This window comes from Lepisosteus platostomus, chromosome 2 (assembly GCF_059453375.1).
Source record: "Lepisosteus platostomus isolate fLepPlt1 chromosome 2, fLepPlt1.hap1, whole genome shotgun sequence".
Classification (NCBI taxonomy): Eukaryota; Metazoa; Chordata; class Actinopteri; order Semionotiformes; family Lepisosteidae; genus Lepisosteus; species Lepisosteus platostomus.
Genome location: NC_142612.1, coordinates 8,979,235 through 8,992,303, shown reverse-complemented (window position 1 = coordinate 8,992,303; position 13,069 = coordinate 8,979,235). Strand labels below are relative to the sequence as shown.

At 42.5% G+C, this 13,069-nt stretch overlaps 2 protein-coding genes across 2 annotated transcripts in view; one reads left to right on the top strand and one right to left on the bottom strand.

Annotated features, from left to right (window-relative positions):
* The first annotated feature begins 112 nt into the window (after positions 1-112).
* Positions 113-6,258, top strand: ing1 (inhibitor of growth family, member 1). The gene is made up of 2 exons (XM_088597108.1): positions 113-639; positions 3,511-6,258. Exons 1-2 carry the CDS (start codon positions 504-506, stop codon positions 4,215-4,217), a joined length of 843 nt encoding a protein of 280 aa, XP_088453234.1. The 5' UTR covers positions 113-503; the 3' UTR covers positions 4,218-6,258.
* Positions 6,259-11,396: 5,138 nt separating this feature from the next.
* Positions 11,397-13,069, bottom strand: part of LOC148675868 (ankyrin repeat domain-containing protein 10-like) — a 47,185-nt gene continuing 45,512 nt past the window's right edge. The window contains exon 6 of the mRNA XM_088596986.1: positions 11,397-12,601. Within this exon, the coding sequence (XP_088453112.1) occupies positions 12,117-12,601 (485 nt within the window). The 3' untranslated portion in view covers positions 11,397-12,116. The remainder of the gene's footprint in view (positions 12,602-13,069) is intronic.

Genomic DNA, 13,069 nt, shown 5'->3' with positions numbered 1-13,069 from the left:
AAAACGAATACCGGAATCGTGGTATCTAGTGTTACGGGTGTCCAATTCGGAGCCGAGCCTGGGCTCATGAATATGCAGATGGCGCTGGCCGGAGCCGCGCCTGCGCGCTGCGGGCCCGAGTGTTTCCCAAGTGTTTGAAACTGGTATTTGGTTTTCCACGTTGGATCAAGTGCAGGGGCAACACAGGTACTAGTTGCCGTGGGTTTGTTTTTTTCGCCGAAAAGAGAAGCAGAAGGAATTCCCACACTACGGTGCTTGATTTGTGTTGGGGTTTTTTTTTTCCATATTTGAACCTCTCCTCTGTTTGGGAGAGGAGGACTTTACAAACGTAAGTGACCCCATAGGCTGTTGCCTGACAGCCATTCAATCTGTTTCTGCGCTGCAGCGAAGGATATTTTGATCTTTCTGCCGTCCTCCTCACCCCCCCAAAAAAACAACTAACAAAAAAGCAAATGTAGGTTTTCCTGGATTTCGGCGGAGTCTGATTTACTGGGAGGATAAAAATGCTGAGCCCTGCCAACGGCGACCCGATCCACGTTGCTAACTATGTGGAGGAGTATTTAGACTTGGTCGAATCGTTGCCTTTCGACTTGCAGCGAAATGTGTCGCTGATGAGGGAAATCGACGCTAAATACCAAGGTAAGCTCCTGATTTATTTTTATTTTTTTTAGCGCAGTTTGTTCAGTAATTTCCTCCGACCCCGACTGAAAGCAGCCTTCAATTGCGAACAGCGGTCTGAATCGTCAAAACCGCGGGGCGGAACAAAAGATTGCCAAGCTTTTAAAAATGCAGTTTTCTCGAAACAGCCAAATGCTACGCTGTTAAATAAAAGAGCGAAGAAGCGTTAACTTTATGTGGGTGAATGCTCCCTGCGAAATCGTATTTTCAAGAGCTGGAACAACAAAGTGAAGATTAAGCACAACAGCATTTAGGAATGTACAGTGTTCGTGGTGGCTGTTGGTTGTATAAAATTGGTGTTTGTACTGCTGGGGTAGGGATTTTACTCCCCTTTTCCTTTAAAAAAAACATCCGATTGTCAGTTTTAACATCGATTTCGACCGTCACGTACGATTTTCCAGTTGTTTACGTCAATTTATAGCAACTTGGGATTTTAAAGCAGTTATTTAAAACTGGTTTTACTTCCTATGTTTTCACGACTGTCATTATCATTAGAAGTTTAAAGAAAATCGACTCAAAGGAGGAAAGATGGGCTCATGAGCTTTTGAAAGCACGTATAGGGGGTTATTTAAAGCCGCGTTTTTAAAATCGGTAGTAGAAGAGTAAGGTATTACTACAGTGATGCAAATCTTACATGTAGATTCAGCGCGCCCAGTCTTGTGGAAGATTGTTTTTCATATGAAAACAAGCAAAACATAATGCTTCTGTCCCATATAGTTTAGAAAACTGCACGGTTTTTAAAAGACTTGTGTTCGTCGAAGAGATACCGTATTTATAGCCACAGTCTTATTGAGATTTTTTTTTTGTCTGAACCGGTTAAGATGGTCCGGAAATTCATTTTTTATTGAAAGACCGAACGGTTTTGAAGGCAAGGGAACTGTTTTACTTAGTGTTTATGCATTTCATATCCTCATTAAAAGGCGGTTTTTAGGGCGCTTATGCTACATTTGTGGTCTAGACGTGCAGCACACTCCCTTTTCTCCGTGACTGCGCTCACCGCGCTTGGCGACAGTGTCGTCTTTGGCCCTTTAATATACACCGGGTATATTTGCATATTAGGCGTTGCTCGAGCTCTCGCTTCGTGATGATTGGAGGGAAAGCGCGACCCAGCCCCCCCTTGGCCTAGCGTCTGTCGTGATTGGTTGTAGTGTTTATTTGATCGTACGCGACCGCCCAGTGTTGCGGCGCATTAAATGGAGGAGGTCACTGGACAGTTGAGGTTTCAATTGGCTGAATTATTGCACTAGGAGGCGGTGCTTGACTGTTCCTCGAGTGCCTATTGGTACAAGTTGACTGACGATCAAGTATCTCGCCCTGCCCTTTTCCCGAAAGAACAATGGGTTTCCTCAGGATTAGGGGAGGGTTCAGTCTCCTTTGCAAGCTGTTAACAGCGCTTAACCGCACTCCATACTTCCTTTCGTGTCTTTTCCTTTGATGAGGTTTTGCTGCAGACATGGTTACTCTTTATGGTTGTATTTTAGTCACGTGTGCCGCTAAACACCGTTGCAGAAAGGCTTTCCTTTCAGATAATTTATTTGTACGTTGTCCTTATAATCGTCACAGCCGAGGTGCTTGAGCAGTTTTTACACTTCAGATATTCCCAACAGTTTAAGAAACCAATGCGGTGTCTGCGACAGGTTTCTTTGAATACTATGCATGCAGGTAGCGGACTAATGTGAAGTCCATTTGTAGGGCATTTGACCACCGTGCGCAGCATGTCCGGCCCGGAGGCTCTGTGGCTTCCTGTATCCAGAATTATGCAGGATTCGTCCAGGAGAAAGTCAGTCAACTCACACCTGGCTGGTGGAGGTGGAAAACGCCGTGTTAGGCGTCGCTGCCGGAATGTCTTGTCAATGCTAGATCGTCAAAACGGGTGACCGAGAAGACCCCGACACGTGATTAACATCAAGGTCATGCCCATTTAACTGCTGGGCGACCACACGCGTTCTGTGGACAGAGGCAGTGTCATTCTGGAAGAGACACAACCTGCAGGGGTGAAGATAATCATTCAGTGCCATTAAATAGAGACTGGCGTACTGATCTCCAGGTTTAAACACTGCTGGGGGACTGTAGCGCCTTCATCTGTTCAGATCGGTGGCCACTGGACTCTCACGCCTGCAGTGCCAGGTGTGATGAGTGGTATCTGCTGTTGTAGCTCATTGTTTGTGCTAGTGCCTGGAGAACAGCAGTGGAGCAGCCTGTCCATTCGAACTGGAAGATGTCAGTTCAGCCCTCAGCATCACTTCCTTTAGACAGAAGTACTGTAGTGTTTTTACAGGGAAATGGGCTGAAGGAGGGTTTATAGTGGGTTTCTGGTTTATGCCATTTCCTTCCATAAAATGAAGGAATCTCTAATTAGAGATAAGACACAGGTATGTTTATATATATATGTGTGTGTATATATGTCTTTTTAATATTGTCCTTTATGTTAGGAATGTGTACTTGATTTTACAGAAAACATTTGACAAGCTATATGGCAAGCAGCTACTCATTACATTGAAAGGAGTGTGAATTTGGGGTGCTTTGAGTGAATTTAAAAGCATTTTTTTAAGTGTCTTTAATGTAAACATACAATACCAGTATAATATACATCAGATGTTAACCTGCGTTAGATTAGATTAACCTTTACTGTGGCCTAAACCACCCATAACTCTTAACTCCCTTCAACAGGTTGTGAGCTCTATGTATAACACCCTATAAATGCGTGAACCGCTGACATCCATTTCTGCAGTGTTTTTACATGGCCAGCCCTAAGTTGTGACTGACATCACGTGACCTCAGGATGCCTGTCTGTCTGTGTCGCTTATGTCTGTTGTTTTCTGGGTGTTTCAGAGATCCTGAAGGAGCTGGATGAAATCTATGAGAAGCACAAGAAAGAGGGAGATCCGGTGCAGAAGAAGAGACTGTTGCACTGCATCCAGAGAGCACTGATCCGCAGCCAAGAGCTGGGGGACGAGAAGATCCAGATTGTCAGTCAGATGGTGGAGCTGGTGGAGAACAGGAGCAGGCAGGTGGAGGGTCACGTGGAGTTTCTGGAGGCCAGCCAGGAGCCCAGCGAGAGCCTGGTGGTCCCGGGCAAGACGACCCAGGAGAAATCGAGAAGCGAGACAGTGGGTGCCAACGAGAAGTCCAGCAACAAGAGGTCCAGGAGGCAGAAGAACAACGAGAACCGAGAGAACGCCAGCAACAACCTGGATCACGGGGACGAGATCGGCACGGGGACCCCCAAGGAGAAGAAGGCCAAGGCGTCGAAGAAGAAGAAGCGGTCGAAAGCCAAAGCCGAGAGGGAGGCCTCTCCTGCCGACCTGCCCATCGACCCCAACGAGCCCACTTACTGCCTGTGCAACCAGGTGTCGTATGGGGAGATGATCGGCTGCGACAACGACGAGTGTCCCATCGAATGGTTTCACTTCTCCTGTGTGGGACTCAACCACAAGCCCAAGGGCAAGTGGTACTGCCCCAAGTGCAGGGGGGAGAACGAGAAAACCATGGACAAGGCTCTGGAGAAATCGAAGAAGGAAAGAGCTTACAACAGGTAGTGAGTTACCCACCAGGGTCCTGGGCAGAGACTAAGTCGAGACGCGCGTTTTCACGGTGAGGGTCGTTGTTCAGCGGGGCAGGGGGCTGGAAGGGTTGGGGGATGGCGCTTTTGTCCGGAGGTTCCTAGTTGGTCAAGCCTTTCCCTGTAACCTCACAGGTGCCGGAGAAAAGGAATGGGAGGGGGCAAGTCTATCAGTTAATCAAAACAGCAGCAGTGTTAGTATCTCGAACGCCTCGGCGAAGAGTGAACGAAGAGTCCTGCAACCTGGAGTTTGCCCATTTTGATTCCGGGGTGTGCCGCTCGCCCGCTCGGGAGTTTCCGCCTCTGAAATGCCTAAAATGACCCAGGGTTCGGTTGCAGAAGAGCAGACCGGGGGATTCCCAGCTTGCCTTGCTGCAGTGACTCCTTCCGGTGACAGACTGCCAGCAGGAGCTGTGGGATTCAATGATCGGCACTGAAGCTTAGCTATTTCTGCTCTGCTTCTGCAAGGTGAAGTGACCTGCATTTCATCAGCACCTTCCAGAGGACATTTCCTTTGGCCGAGTTTGGGTGTAAAAGGACAAGTAGGGTAACAATTTGGCGATCCAAAATACCAGTATAAAAGGAAGCAAATTCAAAAAGCAAGCAGTATTTGGCAACTTTTTCAAGATTTGGGGGGAAAAAAGGATTTTTTTTTGGAAAAAAAAGAGATGTGGATTCTAAAACAAGCTTGATTCCTAACATTGTCTTCCACATGCTACTGTTTGTATTAATTAATTAGATCTTCCCTCCTCTGAGTAGATGTTAAGCTGTGATTCACTGTATTTTCTTTTGTCACAGGAGTGCTTTCACTTTTTAAAGAAATATTTACAAAGCAATAATTCCACACCAACACCAATCTTTTTTATTTTCTGTTCTAAAAAAGCGTACCAAGGAGTTAAATTATTTTGAAATGCCAACACTGTTATGAAGTGGTTTCTGCAAATCTATCTAACTTCAACTATTGCTGCATTTGTGGTCAGTATTTTTTTTTTAAATAAATTTGAGTTAACCCACCTTTGCATTTTCCTTTCCCCGGTGTTGAACAACCAGTTCAGACTTTAGCCTTACCACACCAACAGCTAAGATTTACTCATGACAAGTAAACATAAGAATAGTGTCCTTCAGTCTTCTTACTGAACCAGAAGATTAAGCACCTCGATTGAAATGTTTCCAGACAGTTCAGCCAAAGGCAGAGCAGTCAGACCATTTGCCTGTGCTGTCCTGTGTAGCACAGGAGAGGTTAGGAAGGAAGTTGAGTCCCTGAAGGTTTGCTCTTTTTTCAGCGCCGTGTGGGTGAGTAGGGGAGCAGTACATCAGTATTTCTGAGTGCGTTTGGGGGATTACCTCATTATTTTGTCATAATCGAAAAGGAAATCCAAAGGGTACTTGTAGAGACTACAATTTTTTGTCCCTGACACTATTTAGCCAGGCAGATAAAGAAAATGAAATGAAGAATGCACTCCTTTATTTCTTTTTTCCCCGAATAAGCGCTGCTTATTTTCGGGGTCTTGAGCAAGACTGTATTTTCTCGTTTGTGACTAGTCCTGCTTAGGCAAGTGAACAAAAAATAAACATCTAGGAAGTGAAGATATGAATAACACCCCTTTAATATAATGAAAAGATCTCTTGTAGATTGCAAAGCTATAATCACTTAATTTTTAAAGCTGTAGCTTTTATGGGTTTTCTACAAAAAATGAAAGAAAATGTTGCAGCAATAATTTTATGTTGAAGGTTTTATTGTAGGATGTTTTTCCTTCTTTCCTTGCACACTATTACTTTTTTATTTTTAATGTGAATTACATGAGTATCGATACGTTTTTTTTTTAAATTTAGGACTTAGGACTTCAAATATTTTCTGTAATATTGAAAAGAATATTGGTATAATTAAAAAGTACATTTTTGCACTTCTGTGTTTTTAAAGTCCAGCTGGAACCATTGTGTGTAATTTGAGTTACGAGCGCTTTAGTATTCAAAATGTACAGATGTGATACTATAATTAAAAATATCACTTTATGAAATGTTGTCTCTGCTCTGTATTTTTCTCTGAGGGAGTTTCTCTGAAGTTCTGAAAATCCAGCCTTCAAGCTCTGTACTGGAGTCCACCAGACAGCAGTTGAAGCATACTGTAGGTAAAATTAGGCCACAAACTCTCCAAGTCTTTGGAAAATCATAGATTGTGATGCATCTTCAGGATAAATGAAAATCATGGTTATTAGATCTATAGCAACTAAAAGCAAGCCCATATCTGGATCTTCTTAAGTGCAGTAAAGCAAACATTCTTCTTTTGAAACGTCTTCCTAAAATTATAAATGGTCTTTTCCTTTCATAACGATTAGACTCCTTAAAACACCTTTAAATACTACTTTGTATAAACCACAAATCAGAGTCAGGCAGCACACGATGGACAATATTGTCTTGCAGGCTGTTTATTTCAGGGTGTTCCTGATCCCCCCTTAAGTGCTAGCGAGGCGTAGGAGGACTGATTCACATTAATCCCCTGAACTACAGGGAATCTCAGAGCCAGGGTTGAGGCCAGGCCAGATCAGTCGTGTAGTGGGGTTTAGTGCCATATGTACATGTACAGTGGAGTTCTCATAACATGCATAGAATGGACACACAACACCACACAATTGTAGACAGTACATTGCAAAACGGTACTAATAGTAACAACCAGAACAATAAATTCATTATAGAGAATGATAACTATGTGGAAGTGGATAAAAAACATGGCAATTCAAGTCAAAAGTACATAGTGCAGAGGTGCGTTGACTTCTGAGGCATGACACAGTTAGCTGTTAAGGATGTGTGCTGCAGTAGGGCAGAAGCTGTGCTGAAGGCTAGCGGTCTGTGCTTTAATTGTAGGGTCCTTGCCAGAGCGCAGGGGGGAGAAGTTTGTGGCCCGGATGGTTGGGGTCCTGAATGATGGATTAGGCTTTATAACAACAGCAGACGGTGTGAATCTCACCTAAGAAAATGTCGCCTTTTAGTAATATTCTTTAATAGGGTTGGACAAGGAGGATGCAGCACCTTCCTGTGCTTTCGTGAAGGAAGTGGATTCTGTGATGAGTGGTCCTGCTTCACAGAGGTGCGCAGAGCTCACACAAATTGCTTCGGCTTGTTTGCTAATCCATCTACTCCTGATGTGCGCTGCGTGATTTACAAATGCTGTGGATTCGCTTGGAACCTCAGAGGAACCAAGAATGTCAGCATTTTTCTGACTGTTTTTTCTTTTAAAAAGAAATCCTGTATCCCTGGTTAGGAGTTCTTACATTTTTGTGAGCAACTTTTTTTCTTTCAGAAAGAACATTAAAATGTCCAAACGCAGAACACAGCTGTCTGATGCACATCTTACTGCAATCAAATGCTCAGGCCATGCAGCACAATATCAACCAACTGACAAGACAGGGCTGTTTAACAGGTGTCTGACAAATTCAATCTGACAGACCAACTATAAAATTAAAATGTTTTTAGAAACATCTTCAGTGACATTAGTGGTATGAGCACCCCTGGAGAATTTGAAAAACTCAAAAACGAGTGCGAGACCCCTAGCCCTAGTGTCCCTATGTCTCCCCCTAGTGGGTTATACCTGCAGACACAGCTCCAAGAGACAGCTGCTGTGCAAGACAGGATGATTGTAAAACAAAGGCAGATCACTGTCACAATTATTTGATAATGACACTTATTGAGAAGATACACTTCTGGAATCAATCTGTTCACAACAAGTCACACAGCTTTGGGATTTGTTCAGAAAGATAAGAATGTCCTGTGTAATTCACCAGATGTGGATAAGGTACAGGCTAGTAAAATGTAATGGATTTCGAAGTATTCTTCCTTCAGTAGAAAACCACACTCTGTGATCTGGAAAGAAACAAATATGAACAGGATCTTTATCCATGTTATTTCTCTCTTTACATTTCGCACCTTTGGTACTTTGATGGTGTTTATTACAAAATGTTGAGCATATGGTATGATAACTGATTTTGTAAATGGTTTTGCGCTGTAGGAATCTGAAACATATGTACGACAGCTGACATATTGCTACAGCTTTAAAACCCAAAATATTTACATTCTCAATTTACTCGGTAATATGTTGTTAGGTCATTGAAAATTAAATCTACAGTTTTTCAAGATATGTGAGAACCCGAATCACATGAGTCATGAATAAAGAATCAGATCTCAGGTGAGACTTTGGATGTTTTCATTTTGGATCAAACCTGGAGTATTTTATATTGTGGTTTAAAATCATAGAAATATGCCATTGGATTATCAAAAAATCCATGTGATATTACAATAATGAAAATACCAAAAATATAATGGATCTTAAAATCCTATTCTGGCTTTTATGACTAACAGCTAATGACATCTGGGATTTTGTGGATAGTCCTGTTTCTAAATAATCCCTTTTGTTGATGTCTCAAGATGCAAAGTAAGAGTGAATGGGTGACTATCAGATGTGTTTGAGGTAAAGACTGGCATCAAACACAGAGACTGCCTGTCCCTATTGCTATTCAATTTAGTGTTAGAAAGACCCATAAGGAAAGTCACAGAAATGGAAACAGGAATTAAGTTTGGCAGAAAGATCAATATTTTAGCCTACGCAGATGATGTAGTCCTCATATGTCAAAGCGAACAAGAATTGAGAGACATGACAAGGGTTTTAGTGAAGGAGGGCAAAGGAGTGGGTCTAGAGATCAATGTTGATAAAACTAATACCTCTCTGTAAGTAGATGAGGAAATACAAGTGGATCTGTGGAAGCAGAGGGAATGTCCTTCGGGAAAGTGGAAGATTTTAAGTATTTGGGAGGAGAGGTTCAAGAGAAAAATAGTATAGAGGGAGAAATAGCGAAAATTCAGGCTGGAAATAGATCAAGATTTGCTATGGGGTAAACGATGAAGTCAAAACTGCTGTCATGACCAACAAAAATTTGGATTAACAGTACAAGACATTAATCCAGCTAGTAATACTGCAAGGTTCAGAGTTTAGGACTCTCCCTAAAAAGATGGAGAGGAAACTCATGGGTTTGGAAAACAGTGTCTTAAGATAGATTTAAGAACCAGTGAAAGAAAATGGAGAAGAAGGAAAAACAGATAATTAAAATAGCTTTCTAAGGACCCTGATATTGTAACTACTGTCAAAAGAAGACTACGGTGGTATGGCCATGTAATGAGAAGAGATCAAGACCTAATAAAAGAGGTAGTAGGACAAAATATTGTACGAGTGGGTGTACACTAAACTTACACTGCAATTTGACTTATCGCGCCCTGTGAGACAGAAATAGTTAATATAAACCACAAAGACAGAATAACAAAAATAAGAAACCTAAAAACATGAATCATTCTCCACACGTCAAATATTTTTTTTTGAAAAATCATCATTCTTTTGAGAGTATCAACGAAAAATTTTATTTTGGTTGCTGTCATTGTCAATTTTCAGTCAACGACAGCCATCAGTGATGTCGTCTTCGGAGTCAGGTTAATCCACTTTCCAGAAATAGTCCCCCCAGCTACAGCAGCGGAAAATAAAAGACTTTACTAGTTATTACTCTTATGTTTTTAACAGTTATTCGTGAAGAATTTGATGCAACAACAACTGGTTTTAGAGAAAATTTCTCTTTGAGATTGATTTGTACACCAGAAAGCCATTAGACGTCTTGTTCAGTAATCGATAGAAATATTTCATACTGTATGCAATTGACCGACACGGCGTAACAGATGAAATGTAAAAATGTTCTAGTATTGCAGCGAACGGCCCTACACCCTTGTTTTATCAGGTGGACTGCAGCACAAAGCAGGACGGAGACAGGAGCCCTAGTTCCTGCACCAGGGGGTTTCTTGTCCTTTAGTTTAATGCGGGAGTGCTGGTCGCCAGAGAAGAGAGAGAGAGAGCTAAAAGGGAACACAGAGACAGGGGGGTCGCAGTCTACCGTAACAAGACTTGTCGAAGGGAAAATGGGGGAACCTTCTCCTACAGGGCGATGCAGGAGGAAAAAGACTCAGTCAAGGTCAAGTTTGAGAGGAAGCGGGACGGTACAGCACGTTTCAAGTGTCTTTTTCAACCTAGGTTAGCGCTGTACAACGCTATATATATACATCCTTGGTAGGTTAGTCCTTTTCCGGTGTACGTGAAAGAAGCGCTATTATGCTGTAACCGGGGTAACGCCGTAAAAAGCTTAGTTCCCTTATTAATTTTACGTAAATATCGGTGGGATAAGAGATAACAAAAGGACGTCTTCTTGTTTCCTGTCATTTAAACCCTTGCCTCTAGCAAAAATGGTAACCGTGGCTCAGATGTAATTTTAAAGCCTGCCTTTTCAGGGCTTGATTGTGGCTCAGTAGGCCTACAGTGTGAGGTTTAGAATAGAGTCGGTGCTCATACACGGCTGAATATTGTAGTGTTTCATTTTCGGCCACGCCTGGGGTTGGCGGCTGTGCCCTTTTTCTGCTCTCAAAAAGCGCTTCTGGAAATCACATTTGTAAGTAACCATGTATTTTTACTGTACATATCAGCTCCATTCCAGATGTTCAAAAACGTCACCGCTAATTTGATGGTATTTAAATATTAAGAAGTTAATTTAAGGTGTTGAGTGATAAGAGGTTATGTGACCGTGATTGTGGTGTTTTTAAATCTGTTCTCCTGTGGCGTTTTAGTCTTCCAGTAAAAAAAGTACACGTAAACGGTACTTTTGTTTTGTTACCTATTGTCATTTTAATTAGTATATAACTGTAAAAAATCCAACCAGGGTATTTACACGTCTCGAACCTTTATCTTCGTGGAGATAAATAATTTCTGATCATTTTAGTAAATCCGACTTGCAAAATGCACTGCAGGTGTCATTGAACACGGTTAGCTTTCACGGTGTGAAACTAAATCAGTATGCAATTCAGCTGTTACAAAATGTTTTTTTTTTCTGTTGCCAGTAGGTTAAGACATATTCTAAAATAAAAATAAATTTTGCAAAAGCTCCCCGTTTTAAAAACGGTTGCTTGTCCCTTTAAAGTATTATTATGGTCGTTATTCCTCTGCATTTGATTATCGAGCCGAATATGTTAATTGCCACTTAGAATAGACCTACATGTGAAAAACGAGCTATGAAGTCTTCATAGTCGAGATTCAAAGAGACCTAGAATTAACATTTTATAATGAAACAACAGAACATTGGGAATAATGTTTATTATATTCAAACAATGAAAACGGATACAGAAGTCATACAAAAAGGAATGCAAGGACACCACCCATTCTATAAAAGCGAGCATAACCAAACATCACAACATAGAACCATTTTAAGTGCGGGAACATAATTGTATCTCATTTAATGCTTAAAAAAAACATCTGCATAAATGGAAGCAGTATCTCAATTAATCTAGAAATGCTTGTATTGCAAGTGATAACTGCAGCTATTTGAGTCAGTGTTGGCACAAGAAAAATCGTATTCAGTCCAAACTTTCGATTCACCTTTTCACTTTTCCCCAAACCACAGCATCCAGAGTCATCGCGTTCACACTTGTGAATAGTTAAATCAAAACCACTCAAAGCATTTAAATCATACATTTCAATGACCATAGCGTTGATAAACCAAATAAAGCGTCTCATTTTACGTTGATGTCCCTTTTATGCTGGATTTCAGCGATTCGAATTCCCTTATCTTCGAAACAGAACTACTCTATAAAATAAATGAGATCTTAAAAAAAAAAAAGCCCGCCAAAACTTCCCTTTTGTAACCAGGGAGGTTGGCTTGTGTTTGTTTCTTTTTACTCTTTACGTGTCAGCCATGTAAGTCAGTTGAAGCACTGCCCTAGTAAAGGAACGACGACATCTTAACCGCAAGGTCAAGAAGGGATGACAAACTAGTCGTGGAGGTGACCGACTGGCTGCTTTTTAAGAGCCGTGATAAAGGTGCAGCGTGCTGAAGACCGCGTGATCATACCGCTGCTCCACTTTCATCGATCGGCTGTGCTCCACCTGGCTGCTGGCTTCAGGTATGTTCTCCGCGGTGTCTCCAAACCCGTGGTAATGTCCGTATTGTAGACTGTCGCCAAGATCCCCTGGCTCCGGATTAGACCCTGCCCAAGAAGGCCTATGAGCCACACAGCTGCTGGGGCTTCCGCCCAGATGCAGAGATCCGCACATATCGGAGGGCTTCGAGCGGGTTTCGGCATCGGAGCCGGGGTGGGAGAGGAGGACGGGCGATCCGTCCCCAGCGGAACCAATCAGCGCCGGCCCCCATTCGGGGGGGGAGCCATTCACCACGCCTGGAATTGGCTTGACATTCCCTCCGTTGGCTTGGGGTGGGTGGTAGAGCCCCTTCGCAGCGAATCCGTTGCCCATCAGATCTCCCCCTGGCACGCCACCGTTCCTCAGGCCTGTGGGCACAGGAACACCGGCTGTTCAAGAACAGAAGCGGATCAATCGCATTCATCTTAAAACACGAGGGGCACGTGGCTGCATTATCGCGAAACCTCAGGAGTGTCAATTAATTGGATTGCAAGCCTGAAGGACCACTTGGGAGATGATTGAATGGCAGTGGGCTAAGATACAAACATTTCCATCACGGCGTCGGGAGTTCAACAGGGCAAGGTTACATCAGAGGCCTACAGTCTGGATTTTAGTTCTGGTTTTCACAGTATCCAATTTAAAAATGATCGTTTTTTATTTTGTTGCTCATTTTAAGAGCTGTCAAATAAGCGTCCAAGACTATTCAGCAACTTTCAGTTTGACTGCTTTAGTTTTTTTGTAACCTGTCGTGCCCATTTGTGGTCCAAATTCAAAGAGTTAGTTTTCCCGTCATCCATCTCAGTTGCACCAGGATTTCTATATTAAGTTGCATTCAT